Here is a 23862-nt window from a genome sequence, read left to right as displayed (position 1 = left end):
CATATTACTGAATTGAAGGTCTGGAGACATTTTTAATAAATTTGCCATGTTTCCACTTTGTCATTATGAGTTATTGAGTGTAGATTAATGAGCAAAAATGGCAAAAATATCTATTTAAAATTAAATCCACAGCATAATAAAAAAAGGTGTATAGAAAGTGAAGGGGTCCGAATACTTTCTGAATCCACTGTATTTCAGTTGAATATTCCAGAGAGATTAATATATTATTATTACAACAATAATGGGTAGCCGGATACCACGATGGTAGCAGCCTTATAGCTCTTTCTTTGGATCAAGATGAAGTGACTGGTGCAAGGTATGGATGTTCTCTTCATGTCACCACATCTAAATTACGCTCCCACACACTACAATGATATGCTGCTAAACATTTTGCCATTTCCAAATATCCATACATGGGATGAAGTCCTGCCTTGTGCTCTGTGACTCTCAGGATCGTACACTTGTTAAAGAAGATTCAGAAAATAAATGGATGGATCTTCCCTATTCCAGCGGTGTCCTGACTGCGGAGAAGAGCACGTGACGGATTGTGGGCCTCACCTGGGGGAGTGGGCGGAGTCAAGTGTGCAGTTGAAGTGAGTGAGCAGGTGAGGCGGTGGGTCAGCAGGGAGAGGGGTCATACATGCGAGGTGGGAGGGCAGCCGGTGCTTCAAGACGGACACGTTAACAACGGTATGCCATATTCTGAAGAAGGGACGTGCAGTGGTTCGGGTTGCACGGACTTTTTACAAATGTTCTTTCACTAGCAGCACCACGGGAAGAGCTGTGCGCGTGTGTGTCGAGCAGTAGCCCATCTGTCTAAGAAAGCCGTGTGACTCGCGTTGTTTGCCGTCCGCTGACGCAGCTGTTTGTGAGTTTGGGACCTCGGAGCATAAATTGATTTGATACTTGTTATTTAAAAACGGCCTGCGACATTGAGTTCTTTTTCGTGTGATACGACATGGATAGATCTGGCTTAAATGAAATAAGAATCGATGTGCGCCTGTCATTGTTGTGCATGAGATTGATAAACAGGTACAGGACGCATCGTTCAGGGTCAAGACTGTGTTCAGCGAGCATTGTTTTATCTTTTTTAATTTATTTTTTCGATCTTTACATTTTTGAACGATTTACGCTATCTTTGCATTTTCTGTTTGTCACGTGTGCTTGATTTTTCAGTGAATTAGGCTACTCAGTTGGTGACAGATTTAATGATAAAGCAGGCAGCTTTACTTGCCACTGTGCCTTTATCGCAGACAAATGTGCGATTTAAAACCTAGTGAGTGGCTCACCGTGGCCTAATGGGGGCTTTGCTTTGACCTGTTTCCATTGTTTAATTTAATTAAATAAAAAAAAAGGTTCCTCAAATATACTGTAATCTGAAAGATGTACCGGTAGGTGGTGGTGTGCGCTTGGAGTCCACCAGGGGCCGCTGTTGTCTCAGAACCTTGAGGTTTGATAGAGGGTGAGAATAGACAACATGGCCCTCCACTTGTGACCTTTAATACTTTTACTTTTGGCTTCCCAGGGGACATTTTAAAACTGTAATGAGAACCCAATGGGAAGTCAATGACTGCTAATACAGGATAGGTGAGTTAGTCACCCTTTGGGACTAACTGTTAGGGAAGCTTGTAGGTAGACATGTTTAGCTTTTTGAAAATGTCAGCTCTGTTCTTATTTCCACCTAGTCCAAATTTTTTTGACTCCTTATTTGATGCTGTTTTTTTTTTTATTTCACTCTCTCGTTTAACTGGTGAAAACCATGCTGTTTCTCTGATCCAGGCTAACCCTATTATTATTATTGCTTATTTTTTTAGCTGTCACCTTTATCCAAGGTGACTTACGACATATAAGACACAACTGGTTACATTTACTGTATTTAGTTTTTCTAATTGGAGCAAATGCAGATGAAGTGACATGCTCATGATCACACAGTGTCAGTACCTGGATTTGAACCCACAACTTCAAAGATGGATGTCCAAAGCTTTAACCACTACGCCACACTGCCTGTATACAATAATTATTACAATTATTGTTGTTGTAATGAAGATTGCACTCATGAAGATGTTTATCTTCTCTTTTTAATCTGTGAACCAGCATCTGGGATCAAAGTAGGCTCTGCAGGATTGAAATGAACAAGACACTCATTATGTCCTCTGTGAACACATTCATGCACCGTTAAATTCAGGGTCCCAGATGTGACCTTTGAGAATGATGATCCACAGAAGCCTCTTGGCACTCCTGTTTGTCTAAGAATTGACCTTGCTCTGACAAGCGGTGCAAGCTGTCCAGCTGCTTGAGTTCTTGCAGCAGTTGAATATTTTATGATATCTTAGGTTCTCTGGATTTGAAAATCGTTGTATTAGAACACTTTTTTTCCTCGAACATCAGGTAGAGAAAGGTTTGCCATGTTAAATAATTTTATGTTGCTATCTCTTAGGCTGTTAAGGCTTTTTGTGAAGTTTTGACTAGGCCGTATTTTTGGTGGTAGATTTTGGTTTTTGGTGTGAGTCCGATTTTGCTCTCCCACTCTTGGCACATGCAGATATTCTGTTGCTCTCTTCTTGAGTCCTACATGTCATAAATTTTAAAGCCGCCAATTCTCTGCTTAATATCACACAGCACAGGCCATGAATAGATTTCATCATAGAAAGGACCTCCTAGGAAATCTAACTGTATGATTTTATTTTTTTTTTCCAATAATTTCAATTAGAGTCCAATATATCTAACCAGAGTTCATGTATTTAAAATGTTCTATTTAAACTCGGAACACTGCTAATCTACTTCTAGGAGCTCCTCTTAGAGTTTTCATCTAACTAGGTAATATCCTCTTCAATAAGTATCTATGACAACTGTTTCTATACATCACATGTGTCGGATTATTTAGTAAGCACACCACTTGTAAGCTCTGAAAATGGGAAGCTCTGCCCTTGGGATCAGTTAAGTCTAGTCAGCTTTCTTTCATGACCTGTGACTTCGGTGTGTCTGCAGATGCGTCTCATTAATATTATCTCCAAGATGCAGACTCCAGCTGGGTACACTCGGCTCCTGTGTTATTCTCCACTCACCTCAAGACTTTTCTTTTTTCCTTTTTTAATAAATCTACCCACCACCTTTCACCTCATTTGAACATTTTTGAATCGCCTGGACATTTTATGTGTGATTACCAATATCAAAGAGGCCTTTGCCTGAATAAGTGGCCTTGGCCCTGATTAACTGGTCTCTGGCTGTAACTAGGAGGGTCAAAGATTCAAGCCTCTCCTCTTCTCCCAGGCTCTGGATGTGAAGGTTGCCAAGTGTGTGCAGTGTCACCAAGAATGGTAGAAGCATACCACTTGCCCAATCAGGTGACGGGCAAGCAGCATTGCTCAACACGGCAGACTCTGGACTTGCATTGATGACATCATTCATGTTTAGGGTGAGGCTGCAGGCAGTCACTCCATGCAGATCACTTTGCTACAGAGAGGAACACGCTCGCATCAACAAGGAGGGAGGTTAGGTTGAATAATTTGAAGGGCAGCAATCCAGGTACTGACTGATGGCAGCTCGAATGATTGAGTCTTTAGATATAGGAAGTAGGGAGGCATGTGGGCCCTGCTTATATCTAAAGCTATTGCTTAATGGGGAACACATGGCCTATTTGATGTAGGTGACAGAAATGTAACTGTAAAATGTGTACTTTGTTTGAGATGAGAGAGAGAGAGAGAAGAATCCAGGGAAGGAAACTGGGTTATATTGACAGAAAGTAGTAAGAAAGAAAGAGAAATCTTTGAAGATACAACACATCTAACAACAAAATACAGATTTAAAGAGAGTAAAATTAAATTCAGTGGCAATATAACAGAACTTGTACTAGAGTGGTAGGTAGTCTGCTTTGGGTGCAACTGGAAGTAAAAATGTAATTCAGTCTTCAGGGAAATGTTTACCAGTGACTGATAATGTTGATTCTTTGGAGGAGAGCGGGGGGTGACATGACTGATAATAACTCGAAGTGTAATCCAGCCTCGGCTTTAATCCAAGGCTATCAAGCTAAGCATGTCAGATATTAGGTTTTTGATACCTGGCAGACTGACACTAGCAACATCAAATACTGTTCTGGACATTTGTTAAGAGATTAACCATTGACTTAAAACTAATTCCAGGTTCTAACTGCTATTGTAATATCGAGAAGGTACAAAGCTTTTATATTACTTTTGTCTTCCAGGTAAGTCCAAAGCTCCTTTGACAGGCTGTCAAGAAGTGTAGATGATTACAGTTTAGTTTGCATCCTTAAACCTCTGCTGAGAGTTTCTTTTGTTATAATCCTATGAAGTTCTATTCATATTTTTTTTTGTATATATATAAATAAAGAAACCTAAATGTGCTTCCCTAGCCATGCCGCATTCATATTTGTACCCCTTTTCTTCAAACCCTGCATGTGGCTGACATTGTAATCCTCCGGCTTTTGCAGATCTAACTGACTTTGGAGGAGGAGGAAGAAGAAGCAGCGTCTACATCAGCTTTGGAAAATGGAGTACGCCAGGAAGTCGCTGAGTCTTCTATCGCCCAAATCTCTCTCCAAGTAAGTGGGTAACTATCCTCCCCTTCATGTGGAAAAACAGACCCTGGGGGGCAAAGCCTGACTTTATGGTTCAGAAATTCTGTTAAATGTGACCGTCTAAAAGGAAAATGGAAACCTTCCGGCAGCTTTTGTCTTGTAAAAGTGTTGCACTGTAAAAGCAGGACATGAAGTTAATAAGTTAAAAAAAGTAGGTGAAAAGCCAAACTGCGTTGTCCATGTGGCATCTGCCCTTGAACTGAACTGTGTCTGTTAATCTTTATTTTATATCACACCTAGCATGGTGTAAAGCGCCTATTTTCTTTTGTCGTTGATGTAGACGTATACTCCCGGTAACTTAGGGAGCTAAACAGTGTGCTTTGAATCTGCATCATCATGGTGTCAGGTCTGATTCATCAGCCACGGAAATTGTACTGCCAGCTGACAGTGTGCCATTCCAGCTGACCAGCCTTCAGGGGACAAAGGTCATGTCGTTTTGTTTAAGATAGTCACCATGTCTCATACAAAGAGATGAAACAAATGGAATCTACTGTATAAGTTAAGCTTTCCAAACTTTTGTTTCTGGCAAAACCATTTGTTTGATCAGTAAGGAAAATCCCCAAAGACATTTATGATAAACCTGCTGCTTCTGAACAGTTAGGCTATTGGAAAAAATATATAATCCTCTTCCTAACGGCTCTCCATTTACTGCATGGCGATTTTATTTTTTTTGGGAGGGTGAAGCCCTTGAAGCTGCTCTGCCATTGAAATGATGAACTCACAGCCCACTGTGACTCGCTGTAGTAGCCGTAATCTTTACAGCTCAATTTTCACAGGCAACGCTTCCTGTTGACAGAAAGTGATGAGATAGCATAGGCGTTATATCTTTTGCCTAGCACTTTAGTGGTGGGCTCTTGTTTAACCCTAAAAACACACAATGTAACATTTACAGAACATGAGGGAAGAGAACATTCCTGCATTGTGATTTGGAGAATTTCTTTCCCTTTAGTTTCATTACCTCCATCCCAGCAGCATGGTGGCCCAGTAGATTTGGTTCACTATCTGTGTGGAGTTTGCACAGCCTCCCCATTTCCCTAGGTGGATGTTTTGGTTTCCTGCCACAACCCAAAGTTATGCATGATATGTTAACTGGAGCTATGAGTATGAATCTGTGGAAATATATCCGCCATTGAACTGGCAACCAGTTCTGGGTTCTGCTGGGATCTTTGTCACCCTTATTGGAATGCATGGGTTCAGACAATAGACAGATGAATCTATCACTTTTTATTGTTCCCTGTTGGACTGGTGGTACAGATGATGTGATGGCCAGTCTTGGCATAAAGCACCCTCCGTTCTAGAAGGAGGAGGTTTTGAAATACCTCGATGGCTGCAGGTTTCAATTGCATCCAGCTCTGTTTATGAACAATTATGCACATTATGAATTTTTGTCATAGCATTTAAGGCATGAAAGTAAATTCAGTTTCTATTTCAGATGTTAGATAGTCATAGTCTCTGAAAGCTACACTGACCACAATCCTCAATCCAAACAATTGTTTTGTAATGAGAAACGTATCCTGTCTGCTATTGGAACAAATCAGTTAATTAGACATCCCATTCTTCCCAGTCAGAATTTTTTTTTTGAATAAGCCAACAAGTTTCTTAAACCCTTTATGTTCAGCTTTTTTCTTTCATTTTTACTTTTACATTTTTTGTAACTGCAACTTGCTAACTGCTGCTTGTTTAAAAAAAAGAAACAATTAAGAACTCAGTCCTAATGAGTCAGCAAACTAAAATAAACCCAATTTAAGATAAATATGTCTCTTTCTGTGCACAAGGCTGAGACAACAATAACATTTGTACTGAAGTTCTTTGAGGGATAACAAGCTAAGGAAGCCGTCTGATTGAACCTAATTTTTTTGCCAATTTTCTAACACCCATCAGTTGTTGTCTACTTCTTTACTGGTCTCATGTCAATCACATTTTAGTCTTTTGTTTAATCTGCAGCAGGTTTCAAGGAAGCCTGTGCAAGTGCTTTGAATTAGTATCAAGGGAGATGTTGAGGGTCTTGCATTAGCCTGTCTGTAACTTCTGTCCCTCTCTTTCTTGACCCCCCCAGGTGTGTGTCCACAAGCACCTCTCGCCCTAAACCCTTCCGAGTTGCTACCTTCAATCGCAGCATTAAGAAGGGCATCATGGCTGAAGGCCTGAGGGACCTGTTAAGCAAGGTGAGGGTTTTTCAGGTAGGATGATGAAAGTTGGAGGTGTTGGCAAATGGTGCTGCCCAAGCTTTGCATTTTCTGTGAAAGACTGTGGCCACTCTACACTCACTGAGCAAATGATTAGGACCACTGTACCAATACTGCGTAGGGCCTCCTTTTGCTCTCAAAACTGCATCATGTTCTTCATGGCATGGATTCCACAAGATGTTGGATATATTCCTTTGAGATTCTGGTCCATGTTGACACTCTTTCTTCATTTTGGCAACTGCATATTCATGCTGCAAACCTACCATTTTACCACGTCCCGAAGGTGTTTCTACTGGATTCAGATCTGGTGACTGAGAAGGCTATTGAAGAACACTGAACTCCTTGTCATGTTCATGAAGCCAGTTTGAGATGACTTTTGTTTTGTGCCATGGTGCATTCTCGTGCTGGAAGTAAGCCATTAGAAGATGGGTAAATTGTAGCCATGGTCAACAGCAACACTTAAATAGGCAGTGACATTCAACCAATGATTGATTGGAATTGACATGCCAATGGTGTGCTGAGAAAACATTCCCTACACCAGGGGTGCCCAACTCCAGTCCTGGAGGGCTACAGTGTCTGCAGGTTTCATTCCAACCCTTTTCTTAATTAGTGATCTGTTTTTGCTGCTAATTAACTTCTTTTGAATTAATTTTAATTGACTTGGTTTTTAAGATTTGTTTACCTGAATTTCTTCATCGTTCCTCTGAATTTCTTCATTTCTTTCCTTAAATGGCACCCAAACAGAAATGAAGTGAGGGAGCCAACAGAAGACCAACTAAGTCAGGGCCTGAAACTTCCAACCAGTTGCCTAATGAGGCGCAGAGTCTTGTCGTTAATTAAACCCGTTCTTTAATTCCATGGCTTGACGCTGCTCTCATTGTGCATTGGCATACAAATTGTTGATTTTTCCCTTTTCTAAGGGCACTGTTAAAATGTTTTATGGACCTGAGCAGATCAGCATTCCTGAGACCTTCACCTTTCTTTATTTTCAGATATTGTATGATGGACACAGTTTGGTGGTCCTGTTTTGGCTCATTTTGTATCTCATTATTGTTTGGCTGCTAATTAAGGAAAAAGAAACAATTGAGGGGTCTGAGTCGTCAAGAGCGAGTCAAATAAAATGAATTCAAAACAAGTTAATTTGCAGCAAAAACAGGTCACTAATTAAGAAAAGGGTTGGAATGAAACCTGCAGACACTGTGGCCCTCCAGGATTGGAGTTAGGGACCCCTACCCTACACCATTATACTACCAGCAGCAACCTGGACTGTTGACAGCAATGCAGGTTGGGTGCATGGATTCATGCTGTTCTGTCTCTCCCATCTTTGTGCCTTAGCAGGAACTGAGACCTCAGACCAGGCTACATTTTTTGTTTCAGCCTTCAACTGTCCAGTTTCGGTCAGCATGTGCCTGCTGCAGCCTTGACTTTCTATTCTTGGCTGACAGGAGTGGAACCCAATGTGGTCTTCTGCTGTTGTAGTCCATCCACCTCAAGATTCAACGTGTTGTGCATTCTGAGATGCTTTTCTGCTCACGATAGTTGTACAGAGTGGTTATGTGAACTTCTGGAGCCTTTCTGTTAGACCAGTCTTGGCCATTCTCCTCTGACCCCTCTCATGAACAAGGCGTTTCCGTCCACAGAACTGCTGCTAACTGATGTTTGTTTTTCGCAGCATAATAAGTAAACTCTGGAGACTGTTGTGTAGGATACCAACAGCTACAGAAATACTCAAATCAGCTCATCTGGCACAAATTATGCCACAGCCGAATGCATGGAGATCACTTTTCTTTTCGCATTCTGGTGCTTGATGTGAACCTTAACTGAAGCTCTTGAGCAGTACCTGAATGATTTTCTGTATTGCACTTCTGCCACATGATTGGATAATTAGATAATTGCATGGACTAGCAGGTGTACAAGTGTTCCTAATGGTTTGGTAGTTGATCAACTGCCAGAGATAGACTTATGGGCAAAGCAGCTGAGGTTGAATACATTCTATCTATCTATCTATATATATATATATATATATATATATATATATATATATATATATATATATATATATATATATATATATATATATATATATATACACACAATAGAAATGGTAATTGGCTTCCCCACTTTCACAGTTAACCCCCTAAACACTGATATTAGCATAGTGTGATTTACAGTTACTCCTTCAGTCAGAGATGGGGTGTCTGAGAACAAACTGGCATCCTGAAGGTATGAAATGCGTGAGGACTAAGGAACCTAATAAGGAGTGTTGGCATAGGGTCTGCATAATGCAGGGTGTAAGGAAGAATACAAGGGTTAAAGTATAACCAGAACAAAGGATAGCTGATGAGGAGGATAGTGGGAGGCTCTAAATGACTTGCCATGTAGCTCCTTAAGGCGGTTTGTGACAGAGCAAAGGAATAGCAGGACAAAGGATAAGAAAAAAACAGCAAGAAAGGAACTATAAAATGAGGTCTGGAGGCTCTAAGAGGTAAGCAGTAACACCTAATCTGACTTGCTGAGTTTTACTTGCTCTTTGCTTGTGTTGCTCTTCTTTAGTAGATGTATGTACACAATAACCCACATATGGGGGGCTGTCTTTGGCCTTCCTGGACTATAAAGTTGTTAGATTTTGATAACACAGAGTAAAACACACAGAAAGGTTAAACAGATTTCTCCAATTCTTTCAGGTTCCTGATGCCCTCCATGTGTCCAGCACCTGTTCATTGGTGCTTGATGAGGATGGCACCGTGATCGACACCGAAGAGTTCTTCCAAACTCTGGATGACAATACTGTCTTTGTGGTGCTGGACAAGGGACAGAAGTGGACCCCAGCTGAAGTAAGGACATGACTACTGTTGTTTTATTGCAGGATATTCTCGGTAACTCTGTGATTGGATAGATTCACAATTAAGTCCAATTAGACTGTTTTACTAACATACAATAAAGAGCTTTAAGGTGGTGACAGCAATATAAAAGAAGTTAGATAATGTACACATTGTCAAGTGTGTTCAGCAACTATGTTAACTGATATGAAACCATATCAAATTTCTTTTATTCATCTAAGAGTCACATATTACATTTTTGGTAATTTAGTTTTGTAACAGATTCATATTTTAAAGTAATAGCAATAATGCAATTTTATATGTTAGACTAGATTAAACACATGCTTTTTTAACAGCACCTTAAAATGGAGTAGAAAATGGAGCGCAAATAGGCTTGTGGTGGCTCAATAGACTTTATACACAGCAGACTGCAATCCAAGTGATGTGAAAATGGCATTGATTGAGGTGTGTTATTGGTGGAGGATCTGTGACCAACTATTAATTTTTCTTAAATTTAACATATATTTTTTTTTATTTATTGTAATCATTCGGTACATATAGATCAATTGTTACAAAAAATAGGATTGAAAACAAATCAAACCCCACCCCTGAGAAGGAGTGCATGGCCAAAGGAGTAAAACTTAAGGCTTGTAAACATGCCTAAATTATTGAGTTTAATAGGACAAAAAAAGATAAATGGAGAAGGAAAAGAAATGCGGAAATAATTATTTCTTCTTATTCTAAAATATTATTGATTTAATGGGTTAGGAGGGATTGTGACACCAAGGCTGTCTGAAAGGCACTTAAAAATTTTGGTCCAAAATGTTAGTTTGGTGCAGGCCCAAAACATGTGACCCATTGAGGCAGGAGCTTGGTTGCAGCGTTCGCCAGTTGGATCTTGCCCTGGAAACATTTTGGACAGTTTTAAGCGAGACAGATGTGCTCGATATATAATTTTGAGTTGAATAATTCTATGCTTTGCGCATATGGAGCTCGAGTGAATTCTCTGAATTGCTACCTTCCACTCCTTTTCTGATATATTAAGAGATCTTTTTCCCATTGTCTTCTTGGATCTTTGAAAGGAAGGGACTCTAACAAAATTTTATAAATTGCAGAAATGGTGTCTAAGTCCTCAAGGTTGAGCAGTATTTTTTCCAGCATGGTGGAGAGTACGAGATGAGGAAAATTGGGCAGGTTCTTTTTGACAAAGTTTCTAATTTGAAGATAGTGAAAGAAATGTGTAGCTGGAAGGTTAAATTTGGAATGTATTTGTTCAAAAGATGCAAAGATATTGTCTATATCAGGGGTGAGCAGATTCAGTCCTGGAGGGCCGCAGTGGCTGCAGGTTTTTGCTCCAACCCAATTGCTTAATAAGAAACCCTTATTGCTCAAGTAACACTTCAGCTTCACTTTAATTGTCTCGCTCGTTAAGATTTTGAACCCTTATTGCTTATTTTAGTCTTAAACAGCTGTATTCTTGGTTTTTAATTGCTCCTAATTAGCAATACCATGCAAATGACAAAAGAGACCAGAATTTCTCCATTTAGCTTGTTACCATTTACACCTGTGTGTATTTATCGTGCACTATTTGGTTTAATTAAATACTTGGAAGGAAAGTGAAGAGAAAAAAGTGAAGCACTGAGAATTACTCATCTGTTTTAGACTTCAAATCATTTGGATGATATCCTTAGAAAGGAAAATAAATCTAGGATATGAGAATGACCTGACATGGCAGAGTTAAAGCACTAGCAAGCCATGCAATTAAATAATTGACAAGGATTGGTTTTTAATTAAGCAACTGGGTTGGAACAAAAACCTGCAACCACTGCGGCCCTCCAGGACTGAATCTGCCCACCCCTGGTCTATATAAAGATCTCTGAGCAATTTAATCCCAAATGTTTTCCAGATATTAAAAACTGGATATGTTTGCGAGGGTTGAAAGAGGTGGTTCTCTTGCAGGGGTGCCACAGATAGATTTTCCATCTTAAATTGCTTTCTAAATTGGTTCCGTATTCTGAGTGAGTGAAGCACAATTGGGTTATTAGTATACAAGGGGGGCTCCGCCCCCTGCTCGCTTCACTCGCTTACCCCCGGCGTTGGGTATCCTGAAATACATCAGTCGAGCTCGTTCGTCTTGGAGCCGTGCCTGCTCTGCTTGCGGAATTTCAGACGCGCGTTGTAGGCGCCTGCTTTCATTGATTTTATCCAGGCGGGCTCGTGTTTGTATATCCGTCAGTCGAGCTCATTCATTTTGAACCCATGCCTGCTTTGCTTCCGCAGTTTCAGACGCACATTGTAGGCGCCTGCGTTCATTGATCTTATCTAGGTGGGCTCATGTTTGTATCGTTGAGCTGTATTGTGTTTGAATTCGGTGTAAAGCGTTCAGCGGTTTGTACAATCCCAAGCAGCACATTACTCCTAACTTCACCCCGCAGAAGTGCCACTCACAATATGGCGGTGACGCCTGCGCCCTTCGTACTATCTTTGTGGACCTGTGAGGCCGCTGTAGCCTCTTCCGTTTGAATCCGTGCTGCAGCGCAGAATCCTCTTTTTGGCGTGGCTGTGTCGGTAGTCGTTAGCTATGGGCGCCTTGTTGCTTCATTTCTCATTCACGTCAGTTGAACTGTTTCGTTTTTGGGCCGTGAGTCCTTCATTCGCGGTGGATACAACTTCGATTGCAGTTTATGAGACGTGCGCTGTACGCGCCTGCGCAGTACGTCTCATGGTCCCATCGCCGTGTACCTGCGTCCATGCCATCCGGTTTAGTTAGTAAACCTGCGTCCATGCCATCCGGTTTACCATTCTCGGTTAGTAATATGGATTTGCGATAACTTGCATTTATTGGAGCGCAGAGCAGGGAATATAAAGAAGTGCTGCAGGATTTTACTTCTATTGCGGACCAGGCCTGTGTATGTTCATTTATTTGTGTCCAGGTTTTTATGCCTTGAATGTTTGCTGCTCAGTAATAAAACTGAAAATTAGGTAGAGCCATGCCACCTTCTGCCTAAGGTCTTTGTAGGGTCGCTCTTTGGATACGTGAATGTTTTGAGTTCCAAATAAATGAGGTTATGGTTGAATCTAATTGCTTAAAAAATTATTTATTGATACAGTATATATTGGGATGTTTTGAAATAAAAAAAGAAGCTTAGGAAGGATATTCATCTTAACAACGTTAATTCTTCCGGCTAGAGTGAAATGAAGGGTTGACCATCTATGCAAGTCTTGCTTAATTTTTTCCATACGTACGGTGAAATTTTGTTGATAAAGAGCTTTAAGTTTACTTGTGATATTTACCCCTAGGTATTTAAATTGATCTGCTATGGTAAAAGGTAGGGTGTCCAATCTGATTATATGCTTGTGAATTCACTGGAAAGTGTATACTTTTATTCAAATTAATTCTGAAACCCGAGATCTTTTGAAAATCTGAAAGTGCTGTTAAAACTGCAGGCACAGTGTTTTCTGGGTCTGATATATATAAAACCATATCATCTGCATATAGAGAAATTTTCTGTTCCAGTCCTTCTATGATCCCCTTTATCTGATGAGAATTTCGACAGTGGACCGCCAGTGGTTCAATGGCGATTGCAAACAGCAGTGGTGAGAAAGGGCATCCTTGTCTGGTGCCACGTTCTAGTTTAAAGTAGTCTGAGCAAATGTTGTTGATACAGACTGAAGCTTCTGGACTGGTGTACAGTAGTTTGATCCATGCACAAATATTCGGGCCAAACCCAAATTTCTCCATCGCAGTGAAAGGGTAATTCCATTCAATCATATCAAATGCTTTTTCTGCATCCAATGATAATAATATCTCTGGGGTGTTTGACTTTGCTGGTGAATATATAACATTAAACAGGCATCAAAGATTGGAAGATAAGTGTCGGCCTTTAATAAATCCAGTTTGATCCTGTGATTTTACCGAAGGCAGCACTTTCTCCATCCTTCTAGCTATAATTTTTGAGAGTATCTTAACATCATTATTCAGAAGTGAAATTGGTCTGTATGATGCACAGTGTAACAACTCCTTATTTTGTTTAGGAAAGATGGTGATTAATGCTTGACGAAAAGTTTGAGGTAGAATTTGATTGTCTCTAGCTTCTGTAAATGTTGCCAATAAGAGGGGAGCTAGCTGAGCGGAGAATTTCTTATAAAATTCTATAGGGTAGCCATCAGGGCCTGCTGATTTCCCGCCTTGAAGTGACTTTATAGCATCTTGTAATTCTGATAGGGTCAGAGGTTTAGCCAGTTTCTCAGCACTTAAAGTATCTATTTGTGGTGTCTGTAATGTATCCAGAAATGCATTAGATTATGTGTTGTCTTCTTTAAACTCAGTAGAATATAAGGTTTTATAGTAGTCTCTAAATGTGTGCATTATATTTTTATGGTCAATGATTTCATCTCCAATAGTGTTGGTGATTACTGGGATTGCATTGCGAACTTCTTGCTTGTGGATTTGTTGAGCTAAAAGCTTATTAGCTTTCTCTCTGTGTTCATAGTAATGATATCTTGATTTATAAATAAATTGTTCAGTTTCTTTAGTTGTCAAGATGTTGAGTTCTGTATGCAGAGCCTGCCTTTTCCTATGAAGAGCCTCACTTGGGTGCCTGGCTTGTTCATCTATTCTAGTAATTTCGCTTCTTAGCTCTGACACTTTCTTGGTTTCTAATGTATTTCTGTGGGAAAGATATGAAATAATCTGTCCTCTTAAGAAAGCCTTTAGAATTTCCCAGAGTGTTCCTGCAGAGACCTCTGAGGGCATGTTTGTCTCAAGGAAGAAGCTAATTTGTTTGGATATAAATTCTGTACAGTTCTCGTCTGCTAATATAAGTGGGTTAAGGCGCCATCTGTGAGGTAAGCGTGGGGGGCATAATGATTTTAGCTCCAAAACTAGAGGTGCATGGTCGGAGATAACAATTGTGTCGTATTTACAAGATTTAATCGTAGGCAAGAAATTATTATCTATAAAGAATCGATTCTTGAGTAGCTATGATGCACTGGTGAGTAGAACGAATATGTTCTTGAGTTTGGGTTTAGAAACCTCCAGGGGTCTGATAAGTTGTGGTCGGTTACAAACTGTGTAATTGTCTTTACAGTGTTAGATGTCATCCCCAATGTGGCAGGAGTCCTATCTAAGAGTGGATTTAAAACACAATTAAAGTCCCCAGCCATTATATTTTTATGAGTGTTCACATTGGGAATGGATGCAAATAGATTTTGCATGAATTCCTTAACTCTCCAGAACTCTGTACTGTTGATCCCAAGTATTTAAACTCATCCACCTTCATCAACTCTACTCCTTGCATCTTCACCATTCCACTGACCTCCCTCTTATTTACACACATGTATTCTGTCTTGTTCCTACTGACCTTCATTCCTCTCCTCTCTAGAGCATATCTCCACCTCTCCAGGGTCTCCTCAACCTGCTCCCTACTCTCATTACAGATCACAATGTCATCAGCAAACATCATAGTCCACAGGGACTCCTGTCTAATCTCGTCTGTCAACCTGTCCATCACCATTGCAAATAAGAAAGGACTCAGAGCCAATCTCTGATGTAATCCCACCTCCACGTTGAATGCATCCGTCGCTCCTACCGCAGATCTCACCACTGTCACACTTCCCTCGTACATATCCTGTACACCTCTTATGTACTTCTCTGCCACTCCCGACTTCCTCATACAATGCCACAGCTCCTCTCGAGGCACCCTGTCATATTCTTTCTCCAGGTCCACAAAGATGTAATGCAACTCCTTCTGGCCTTCTCTAAACTTATCCATCAACATCCTCGGGGCAAACATTGCATCTGTGGTGCTCTTTCTTGGCATGAAACTATACTGCTGCTCACTAATCATCACCTTACTTCTTAACCTAGCTTCCACTACTCTTTCCCATAACTTTATGCTGTGGCTCATCAATTTTATTCCCATGTGGTTACTGCAGTCCTGCACATCCTCCTTATTCTTAAATATCGGCACCAGTGCACTTCTTCTCCACTCCTCAGGCATCCTCTCACTTTCCAAGATTCCATTAAACAATCTGGTTAAAAACTCCACTGCCATCTCTCCTGAACACCTCCATGCTTCCATAGGTATGTCACCTGGACCAACGGCCTTTCCATTTTTCATCCTCTTCATAGCTGTCCTTACTTCCTCCTTGCTAATCCGTTGCATTTCCTGATTCACTATCTCCACATCATCCAACCTCTTCTCTCTCTCGTTCTATTCATTCATCAGCCTCTCAAAGTACTCTTTCCATCTGCTTAACACACTCTCCTTGCTTGTGAGTACATTTCCATCATTATCCTTTATCACCCTAACCTGCTGCACATCTTTCCCAGCTCGGTCCCTCTGTCTAGCCAATCAGTACAGGTCCTGTTCTCCCTCCTTAGTGTCCAATCTCTTGTGCAACTCATCATATGCCTTTTCTTTAGCCTTCGCCACCTCTCTGTCTTCACCTTGCACTTTATCTCCATGTACTCTTGTCTACTTTCTGCATCTTTTTGACTATCCCACTTCTTCTTTGCCATCCTCTTCCTCTGTATACTCTCCTGTACTTCCCCATTCCACCACCAGGTTTCCTTTTCCTTCTTCCTCTTTCCAGATATCACACCAAGCACCCTTCTTGCTGTCACCCTTACTACATCTGCTGTAGTTTCCCAGCTGTCTGGTAACTCTTCACTGCCATCCAGTGCCTGTCTCGCCTCCTCCCTAAACTCAACCTTGCTGTCTTCCTTTTTCAACTTCCACCATTTGATCCTTGGCTCTGCCCTCACTCTCTTCCTCTTCTTAATCTCCAACGTCATCCTACAAACCACCATCCTATGCTGCTTTACTACACTTTCCCCTGCCACCACTTTGCAGTCTTCAATCTCCTTCAGATCAACTCTTTTGCATAGGATGTAATCTATCTGTGTGCTTCCTCCACTCTTGTATGTAACCCTATGTTCCTCCCTCTTCTTAAAATACATATTCACCACAGCCATGTCCATCCCTTTGGCAAAAATCAACTATCCTCTGACCTTCTTCATTCCTCTCCTTGACACCATACCTACCCATCATCTCCTTGTTTCCACTGTTCCCTCCACCAACATGCCCATTGAAATCTGCCCCAATCACCACTTTCTGTCCCTTGGGTACACTGTTCACCACTTCATCCAACTTGCTCCAAAAACTTCTTTCTCACTCATTGCACATCTATCTTGCGGTGCATATGCACTAACAACATTTATCATCACACCTCCAATTTCCAGCTTCATAATCATTATTCTGCCTGACATTCTTTTCACCTCCAAAACACTCTTGACATACGGTTCCTTCAGAATAATCCCTACTCCATTTCTCCTCCCATCCACACCACGATAGAACAATTTGAATCCACCTCCGATCCACCTGGCTTTACTCCCCTTCCATTTAGTCTTTTGCACACACAATATATCAACCTTCCTTCTTTCAATCATATCTGCTAACTCTCTCCCCTTACCAGTCATACTGCCAACATTCAAAGTTCCTACCCTCAGTTCCACTCTCTTTACTCTCCTCCTGTCTCCGGACACGTAGCCCAATTTCCGCCAGCACCCTGTTGGCTAACAGTACTGGTGGCAGTCATTGTTAACCCGGGGCTCCACCGATCTGGTATGGAAATTTGTATTGTTGTCCGCATACTGATTTGGCAAAGTTTTACACCGGATGCCCTTCCTGACGTAACCCTCCCCATTTATCCGGGTTTGGAACCAGCACAAAGAAACACACTGGTTTGTGCATCCCCTGTGGCTGGGTTATATTGTTTGGCTGCTAATTAAGGAAAAAAACAATTAGGGGGTCTGAGTCTTCAAGAGCAAGTCAATTTAAAATGAATTCAAAAGAAGTTAATTAGCAGCAAAAACAGGTCACTCATTAAGAAAAGGGTTAGAATGAAAACTTGCAGCCACTGGGGCCCTCCAGGACCGGAGTTGGCGACCCCTGCTTTATAATAATAATTACCTGCAGATATCTGTCTAATCAATTCAGTCTTGTATATGCTTATATATTTGCTTTCCCCTTCCAATTATTTCAACAGAAGTGACTTTGTTTGTCTTCTGTTAGTTAACTTGCCTAAAGCAAGTGTGAGCAGTTTACATGGGCGCTCTGAATCGCTTCTATTGGGCATCTAAGCGGCTGTCATACGAGTATAAAAAGGAAAGTACAGTAGACCCTCGCAAAGTTGTGTGTTCAAGGTTTGCGGACTCGGTCGTTCGCGGATTTTGCCTTAGAACCTACCTATTAATTGTTGGCAGAAAGCGCAAATATTCTCTGCAATTTTTTATTGCTTTTTTCGTTGCAATACTGTTCTGTAGAGTGAACAGGAAGCAACCGTGGAGGGAAACGTGGCTTGGGATGGTGAAAGTAGCCAATTTCATTTCTCCTTGCTGCTGATTGACTGCTGCCCTGTGAACGCGTCTCCAGCTGAGTGTCCTCGTGTTTTCCATTTTGTTATTGTATTCATTTTGTTATTCTTAAACGCACAAGATGTCGCCAAAACGCACTGCACCTTCTAAGGCTTCTGGCACTGAGTCTAAGCCAAAGAAGAAATTTAAAACACTCCAGGAGAAGGTTGAACTACTGGATTTGCTCCAGGAGCTAAAAAATTATGCTGGAGTAGTCATGCCACTATGGCATTAATGAAAGCACCGCACGCTACATAAAGTAGAACGAAGCAACGACCTGGAGTACCGTTTCTGTGATAGTGCCAAAAAGGTGGTAACCGTAAGGAATAAAAATATCGTCAGGATGGAATCTGCCTTAGCATTGTGGATCACCGACTGCAGGAAGAACAACATCCCCTTGGATGGTAAAATCACCCGTGAGAAAGCACGGAAATTGTACCAGTGGTTCGCTACAGGATACAATGTAGCAAATTCCCATCACAATGTTCCTGAAACCTATAAAGAAAAGCCAACACGAAACCCCACCAGAAGAAAACCCGTCCAAAGATATGACTCCTCCTGAAGCGCCTGAAGAAGAGGCGCCACCCAAGGAGTTTTAATTCCTCTGCATCGTACTACACCGTTACTTCATCATTATCGATATCATTCATCACTGGTGAGTACCCGTACATTTTACTGTATTTTAACTAAATGACATTATGTATTTACTCTACTTATAACAAAGAAAACGACAGCACATACCAACGAAAACGCGCTTGCATGAATTATAGTATGTATAGCGGTAACATCGGTATTTTACATTCTAGCACCGCGGGAGACATAGCAGTACTGTACAGTATACGGGTTTACCTTTACATTCTGTTTTTAGGTAATGTATTAAGCCGAGTTTGCAACAAAATTAAAGTGTTTAGGGGGCATACTGTATTTAGGGTTTAAAAATAGGCATTTAAAAGGTATTTTTTTAATTACATCCAAAAGTCGCGGTTTTTCACAATTCGCAGGTGCTCTAGGAACGTAACCCCTGCGAATTTTGGGGGTGTACTGTATACAAAACTGTTCAATCAACCACTCTCAAGCTAAAATGGAAACAGTAAACTAATTCCTAGTTGAAGTCGCACAGAAACATTTCTCCATTATAGGATGTACAAGTTTGCAAATTCGCCAGTGCTCTCCAATGGGAAATTTTCATATTTAAACCCTCATGCAACACAATCTGATCGAGGTACTGTATCTGATTGAAAATTGAGCTGACACAACACATTTCACTGAAGAATAAGTGTGACTCTTCTCAATAAAGTTTTTTCACGTGGACCGACAGACAGGGGCTTTTGTAATAGCATTATATGCAAACCCACCTAAAAAAGACTGGCTGATGGATTGATTCTAAATAAACACCGTAACCAAGAAAAGGTACAATTTTAAGATTTGTTGCAGTAATTAATTAAAAGTTGTTAGCAATGCCAGTCATATTCTGAAAGATGCATACAAGAAATAGAAGAACCAAACTTTTATTTAAAAAAAAAAAATCTCCTTCTTTTGTTGCTCTGCAGGGTGGGGAGTACCGCTTGAATCTCTCGGACAGAGTGCGCCGGAGGAAAGACGTCGCCAGGATCACCTTTGATTTGTACAAATCAAATCCACGCGATTTCATTGGCTGCTTGAACGTTAAGGCGACGCTATATGGAATGTACTCTGTGTCATACGATTTACGCTGCTACAGTGCCAAGCGGATCATGAAGTGAGTGTGATGAAGCGGATCGTGGTGTGCTACTCTCGCAGATCGCTTCTTTTCAATGACTGCATGTTGCCAGCACTTAATTTTAAAAAATGAATGACTAACATATCATTGTGGGCTTCTCGTCCACTTGTTCATTATGTCCTAGTGATAAAAGTGCGGTCCACTTTCTGCACCACTGTATTCATAAATTTTATTTTCCTCCTTACAGAGAACTTTTTCGTTGGGCTCTCTTTACTATGCAGGCCACAGGCCACATTCTGCTGGGCACCTCCTGTTATATGCAGCAGCTCTTGGAAGAAGAGGAGAGGAGCATGAGTGGACCTTCCAGCCTCCTGTCTTCATCCAAGCAATTGCAGACCATTTTCTGGGGAGGAAAGGCAGCAGTTTGATGGAAAAGCCACCCTGGGTTAACACTCCATTTATATTGTACCTTATAGGTTGATGTGCCAGCCTGGCACACCGTGGTATATTAGCATGTAAACTTGTGTGCAGAACAGCTCCTGGTCTTAGAAGAGCCATTCTAATACTGTGTGCGTGTGAATGTGTGAGTGAGAAAGAGAGAGGAGAGTGTGTGTGTGTATAAGAGAGATGATTTGAGCTCACTGACCCACACCTCTTTTCAGAGAGATGGGCAACAAGCGTCTATCTCTTAGTCTCCTGTTTCCAGAGCTTCTGGCTTTTACATACGTCTTATTTTGTTTAATTGGTCATCGAGGGGTCAGTGGCCTGAAGTAGTTGGCACCCTTACCTTCACTGCACCACACCCTCACTGCATCTCTTCACCCTTGCCAAATGTTTGTGCCATTGCTACATTCTCACTTATACCACGTGTGCCCTAGCTTTGTTTTTCACCTTACTTGTGATTCACTGTATGTGGAGGAATGTATTGAAGATTTTTTTTTTTGATAATCTGGGGGAGAGAGTTCCTCAGTGTATGTTACTAGCACTTTAACATGGAGCATGTTAACCTGCTGCTTGTGCCCTAGCGTTCATCTCCTCAAAGCGGGCAGAAGAGTAATGGTGAAGGGGTGAATATGAAATGGCTTCAGGACTGCAGCCTGCCATGCATTGATGTCAAAGCTTCTAAAAACAACTCTTGCTTTCTCTGGAAGACTTATAAGGTATTTATATTGACAGAAGGTTAAAGTGACCCGTGTGCCAATAGGATGTCCTACCCCCTAGTCAAACACCCTTCTCCAATGACCCAAGCCTGCACAGGAGCGCCTCTTCCAGGTCTGCTTTCAGCTGATTACTCAACTCTCCGTGGCCTCATATGGGCCAACAGTGTTATATTTAATGTCTATTAGCTGACTTGCTGAAAGTAGCGGAGGGCACAGAAGGATTTTTATGAAGTGTACACGCCAGTCCCCTTTAACCTGACAAGTTTAAAAAGAGGGTGGGTTTTTTTGTTAATGGGGTTGGATGGACTGCCCATTTGTGCACAGTTTTGTGAAGAGGCTGGGATAAAAGACTGAATGTATGCAATAATTTCAAATGTTAAAAAAAAGCTGTGGATTTTAAGTTGCCTCTAATGTAATATTTGTTGCGGAATGTAGTGCAGTGCTGGCAGATACTTTCTGCAGAGCAGTTCACTGTTACATGGAACATGTATTGTTTTTGATATACAAAGCTTATGTATTTAATAAAGTTACAATAAAATGTGTATATTGAAATTATAGTGACCCTTTTAATTTGTTCATTTCAAAGAAATGCATTTTTTATTCCGATAGTGTGGGCATTTTTGACTTTGTACCAGTAATGGGTTACAAGGAGCTCTGGTAGGCTATTGCTGTGGCAATGATGGCAGGGTTTGAAGCAGTCAATAACATTTAGTTACAGAATGCATCTGCTGTGATAGCATGTCTTCAAAAGTAAACCATTAGTGTTCTTCTTAATCGGGGGTCTGTCAGGGACACAGCACAATGAGATGCTAATACTGCTGTCGTTGTACTGCCGTATAGTGCCACCTTCTTTGAGCTGAAAATGAAAGTGCGAGTATGTAAAAATAGATAAAAGCTAATGTGGCCTTTTAGTGTAACTCACGCAGTTTGGATCCCTTTTGGAACTAATCTGTGCATTCTCATTATGTTCACGTTGGTTTTTATCCTCTGATTCTGGTTCATACAGTACCAACAGTCCACTGTACTACTACTACAGCTATTGTAAATTGCTCTAGAGCAGGGGTGTCCAACTCCAGTCCTGGTGGGCCGCACCTTTACCCTTTTTCCTAATCCGTGACCAGCTTTCATTGCTATAATTAACTCCTTTTCCCTTCATTTTAATAGCCCTGTTTTTAAGGATTCAGTCCTCAGAGTTGATTCGTTTCTTCATTAAATGGCAGGCAAACAGAAATGAGATGTGAAACAAGCCAACATATGACCAGCTGAATTGCGTCGTCAAACTCCAGCCAATTTCACTCCAACCAGTTTCTTAATGAGAAGCCAATTCTTGCTGTTCATTAAAGCTGTTATTGAATATCCGGACTTGTTGCTGCTCTCATTCTGCCACAGCAGACTGCTGATTTGGGGCGGAGTGGTGGCTCTGAGGCTAAAGATCTGTGCTGGTATCCAGAAGGTTGCCGGTTCAAATCCCCGTCACTGCCAAAAGAGATCCTACTCTGCTGGGCCCTTGAGCAAGACCCTTAACCTGTAATTGCTCCAGGGGCGCTGTACAATGGCTGACCCTGCACTCTGACCCCAAGGGGTATGCGAAAACTAACAAATTCCTAATACAAGAAATTGTATAAGGCGAAATAAAGAAAAAAAAAATGTTTTGGTGACCTGAGCAGACCAACATGACAGAGACCTTCTTCACCTTTCTTTATTTTCAGTTTAGCTGGTCATGTGGCAGCTTGTTTTGTGTCTCATTATTGTTTGGCTGCTCATTAAGGAAAAGAAACGACTAAGAGGCCTGAGTCACGTCAATTAAAACGAAGGCAATACAAGTTAATCAGCAGAAAAACAACTCGCTAATTACAAAGATGGATAGAATGAAAACCTGCAGCCACTGCGGCCCACCAGGACGGGAGTTGGACACCTCTGCTCTAGAGTGAGCATGTATAGTTGTATTTGAAGGAGTTTTGAATTTGAAGATGCTTTTGAATGTGACGTGGAAAAGTACCTTCTGGGACTGCAATGTCTGTCCGCATGAAACAACTCCACTCCCGGTGGACTGATTTTTTTTTTTTTTGGTTGTTGTTGAAATTTGGCTCACTTATTCTTCAAGGAAACCGTTTACTTTTTATTGATGTCTCAACAGCAGCATACTGTACATATGTTTGAAATTTCAAAATCACCCTTTAAAAAAACATTTTGTGAATTTGCAAACTTGTGACTCTTAAAATGAGAGAGGCATTCTGTACAGTTTCAGTTTTACCTCGACAGTGGCTCCTTTAGCCAGTGTCCCCACTCCTGCCATGCCCACCCCAGAACAAAGTGACAGTACTCGGGCAAGTTTAGGAAGTGGTATGGTATGACAGCTGCTCCTGACTGTAAAACAGTGAAACTCCTGCGGCCATGTACATTAAAACATATACACCTCGCTGCAGGCGGATTTGATGATGGAATATTACCATTTAAGGCAGGTATGATGTTAAACGTGCATGTGCAATAACAATATTTTTCATTTATTTAATACGGAAGTAATGATTTTTTTTCCATTACTATATATGGTAAGTACCATCATTTACTGTACAAATGCAGGAATCAGCCTCATTATCTGCTAGCAACCTCGCTTCTGCCTCTGTCACATCATGGACTTGCCTTAGTACAGTGGTCTCCAACTCTGGTCCTGGAGGGCTGCAGAGGCTTTCATTCTAACCCTTTTCTTAATTGGTGAACAGTTTTTGCTGCTAATGAAGTCATTTTCTAATCATCTTAATTGACTTGTTTTTTAAGATTTGTTCCTCTGAATTTCTTCATTTCTTTCCTTAAATGGCACCCAAATGTGAAGTGCGTGAGTGTAATAAGTACATAAGTTTAATATGTCACTGTGGGCTGTACAAAAACCCCTTTTATAAATCCACTCACATGTACAGCTAACACAAAGCCAGATTTAGCACACAGTGGCTCATCATTTAGAACTGCTAGGCAAGCATTAGAAGACAA

General features: G+C 41.1%; 1 protein-coding gene across 3 annotated transcripts; it reads left to right on the top strand.

Annotated features, from left to right (window-relative positions):
• The first annotated feature begins 605 nt into the window (after positions 1–605).
• cidec (cell death inducing DFFA like effector c) lies at positions 606–21432 on the top strand. Of its 3 annotated transcripts, none has more exons than XM_028824443.2 (6): positions 606–690; positions 4448–4558; positions 6651–6759; positions 9465–9614; positions 19569–19756; positions 19965–21432. In XM_028824443.2, exons 2-6 carry the CDS (start codon positions 4506–4508, stop codon positions 20143–20145), a joined length of 681 nt encoding a protein of 226 aa, XP_028680276.2. In that variant the 5' UTR covers positions 606–690; positions 4448–4505; the 3' UTR covers positions 20146–21432. The 3 variants fall into 3 exon arrangements, with proteins under 3 accessions (XP_028680276.2, XP_028680275.2, XP_028680278.2); XM_028824442.2 differs by lacking the exon at positions 606–690 and adding an exon at positions 3399–3525; XM_028824445.2 differs by lacking the exon at positions 606–690 and adding an exon at positions 4142–4168.
• The last annotated feature ends 2430 nt before the right edge of the window (positions 21433–23862 follow it).

Source organism: Erpetoichthys calabaricus, chromosome 18 (assembly GCF_900747795.2).
Source record: "Erpetoichthys calabaricus chromosome 18, fErpCal1.3, whole genome shotgun sequence".
NCBI lineage: Eukaryota > Metazoa > Chordata > Cladistia > Polypteriformes > Polypteridae > Erpetoichthys > Erpetoichthys calabaricus.
The sequence above is the reverse complement of the archived record's forward strand: the minus strand, read 5'-3'. Positions and strand labels throughout refer to the sequence as shown.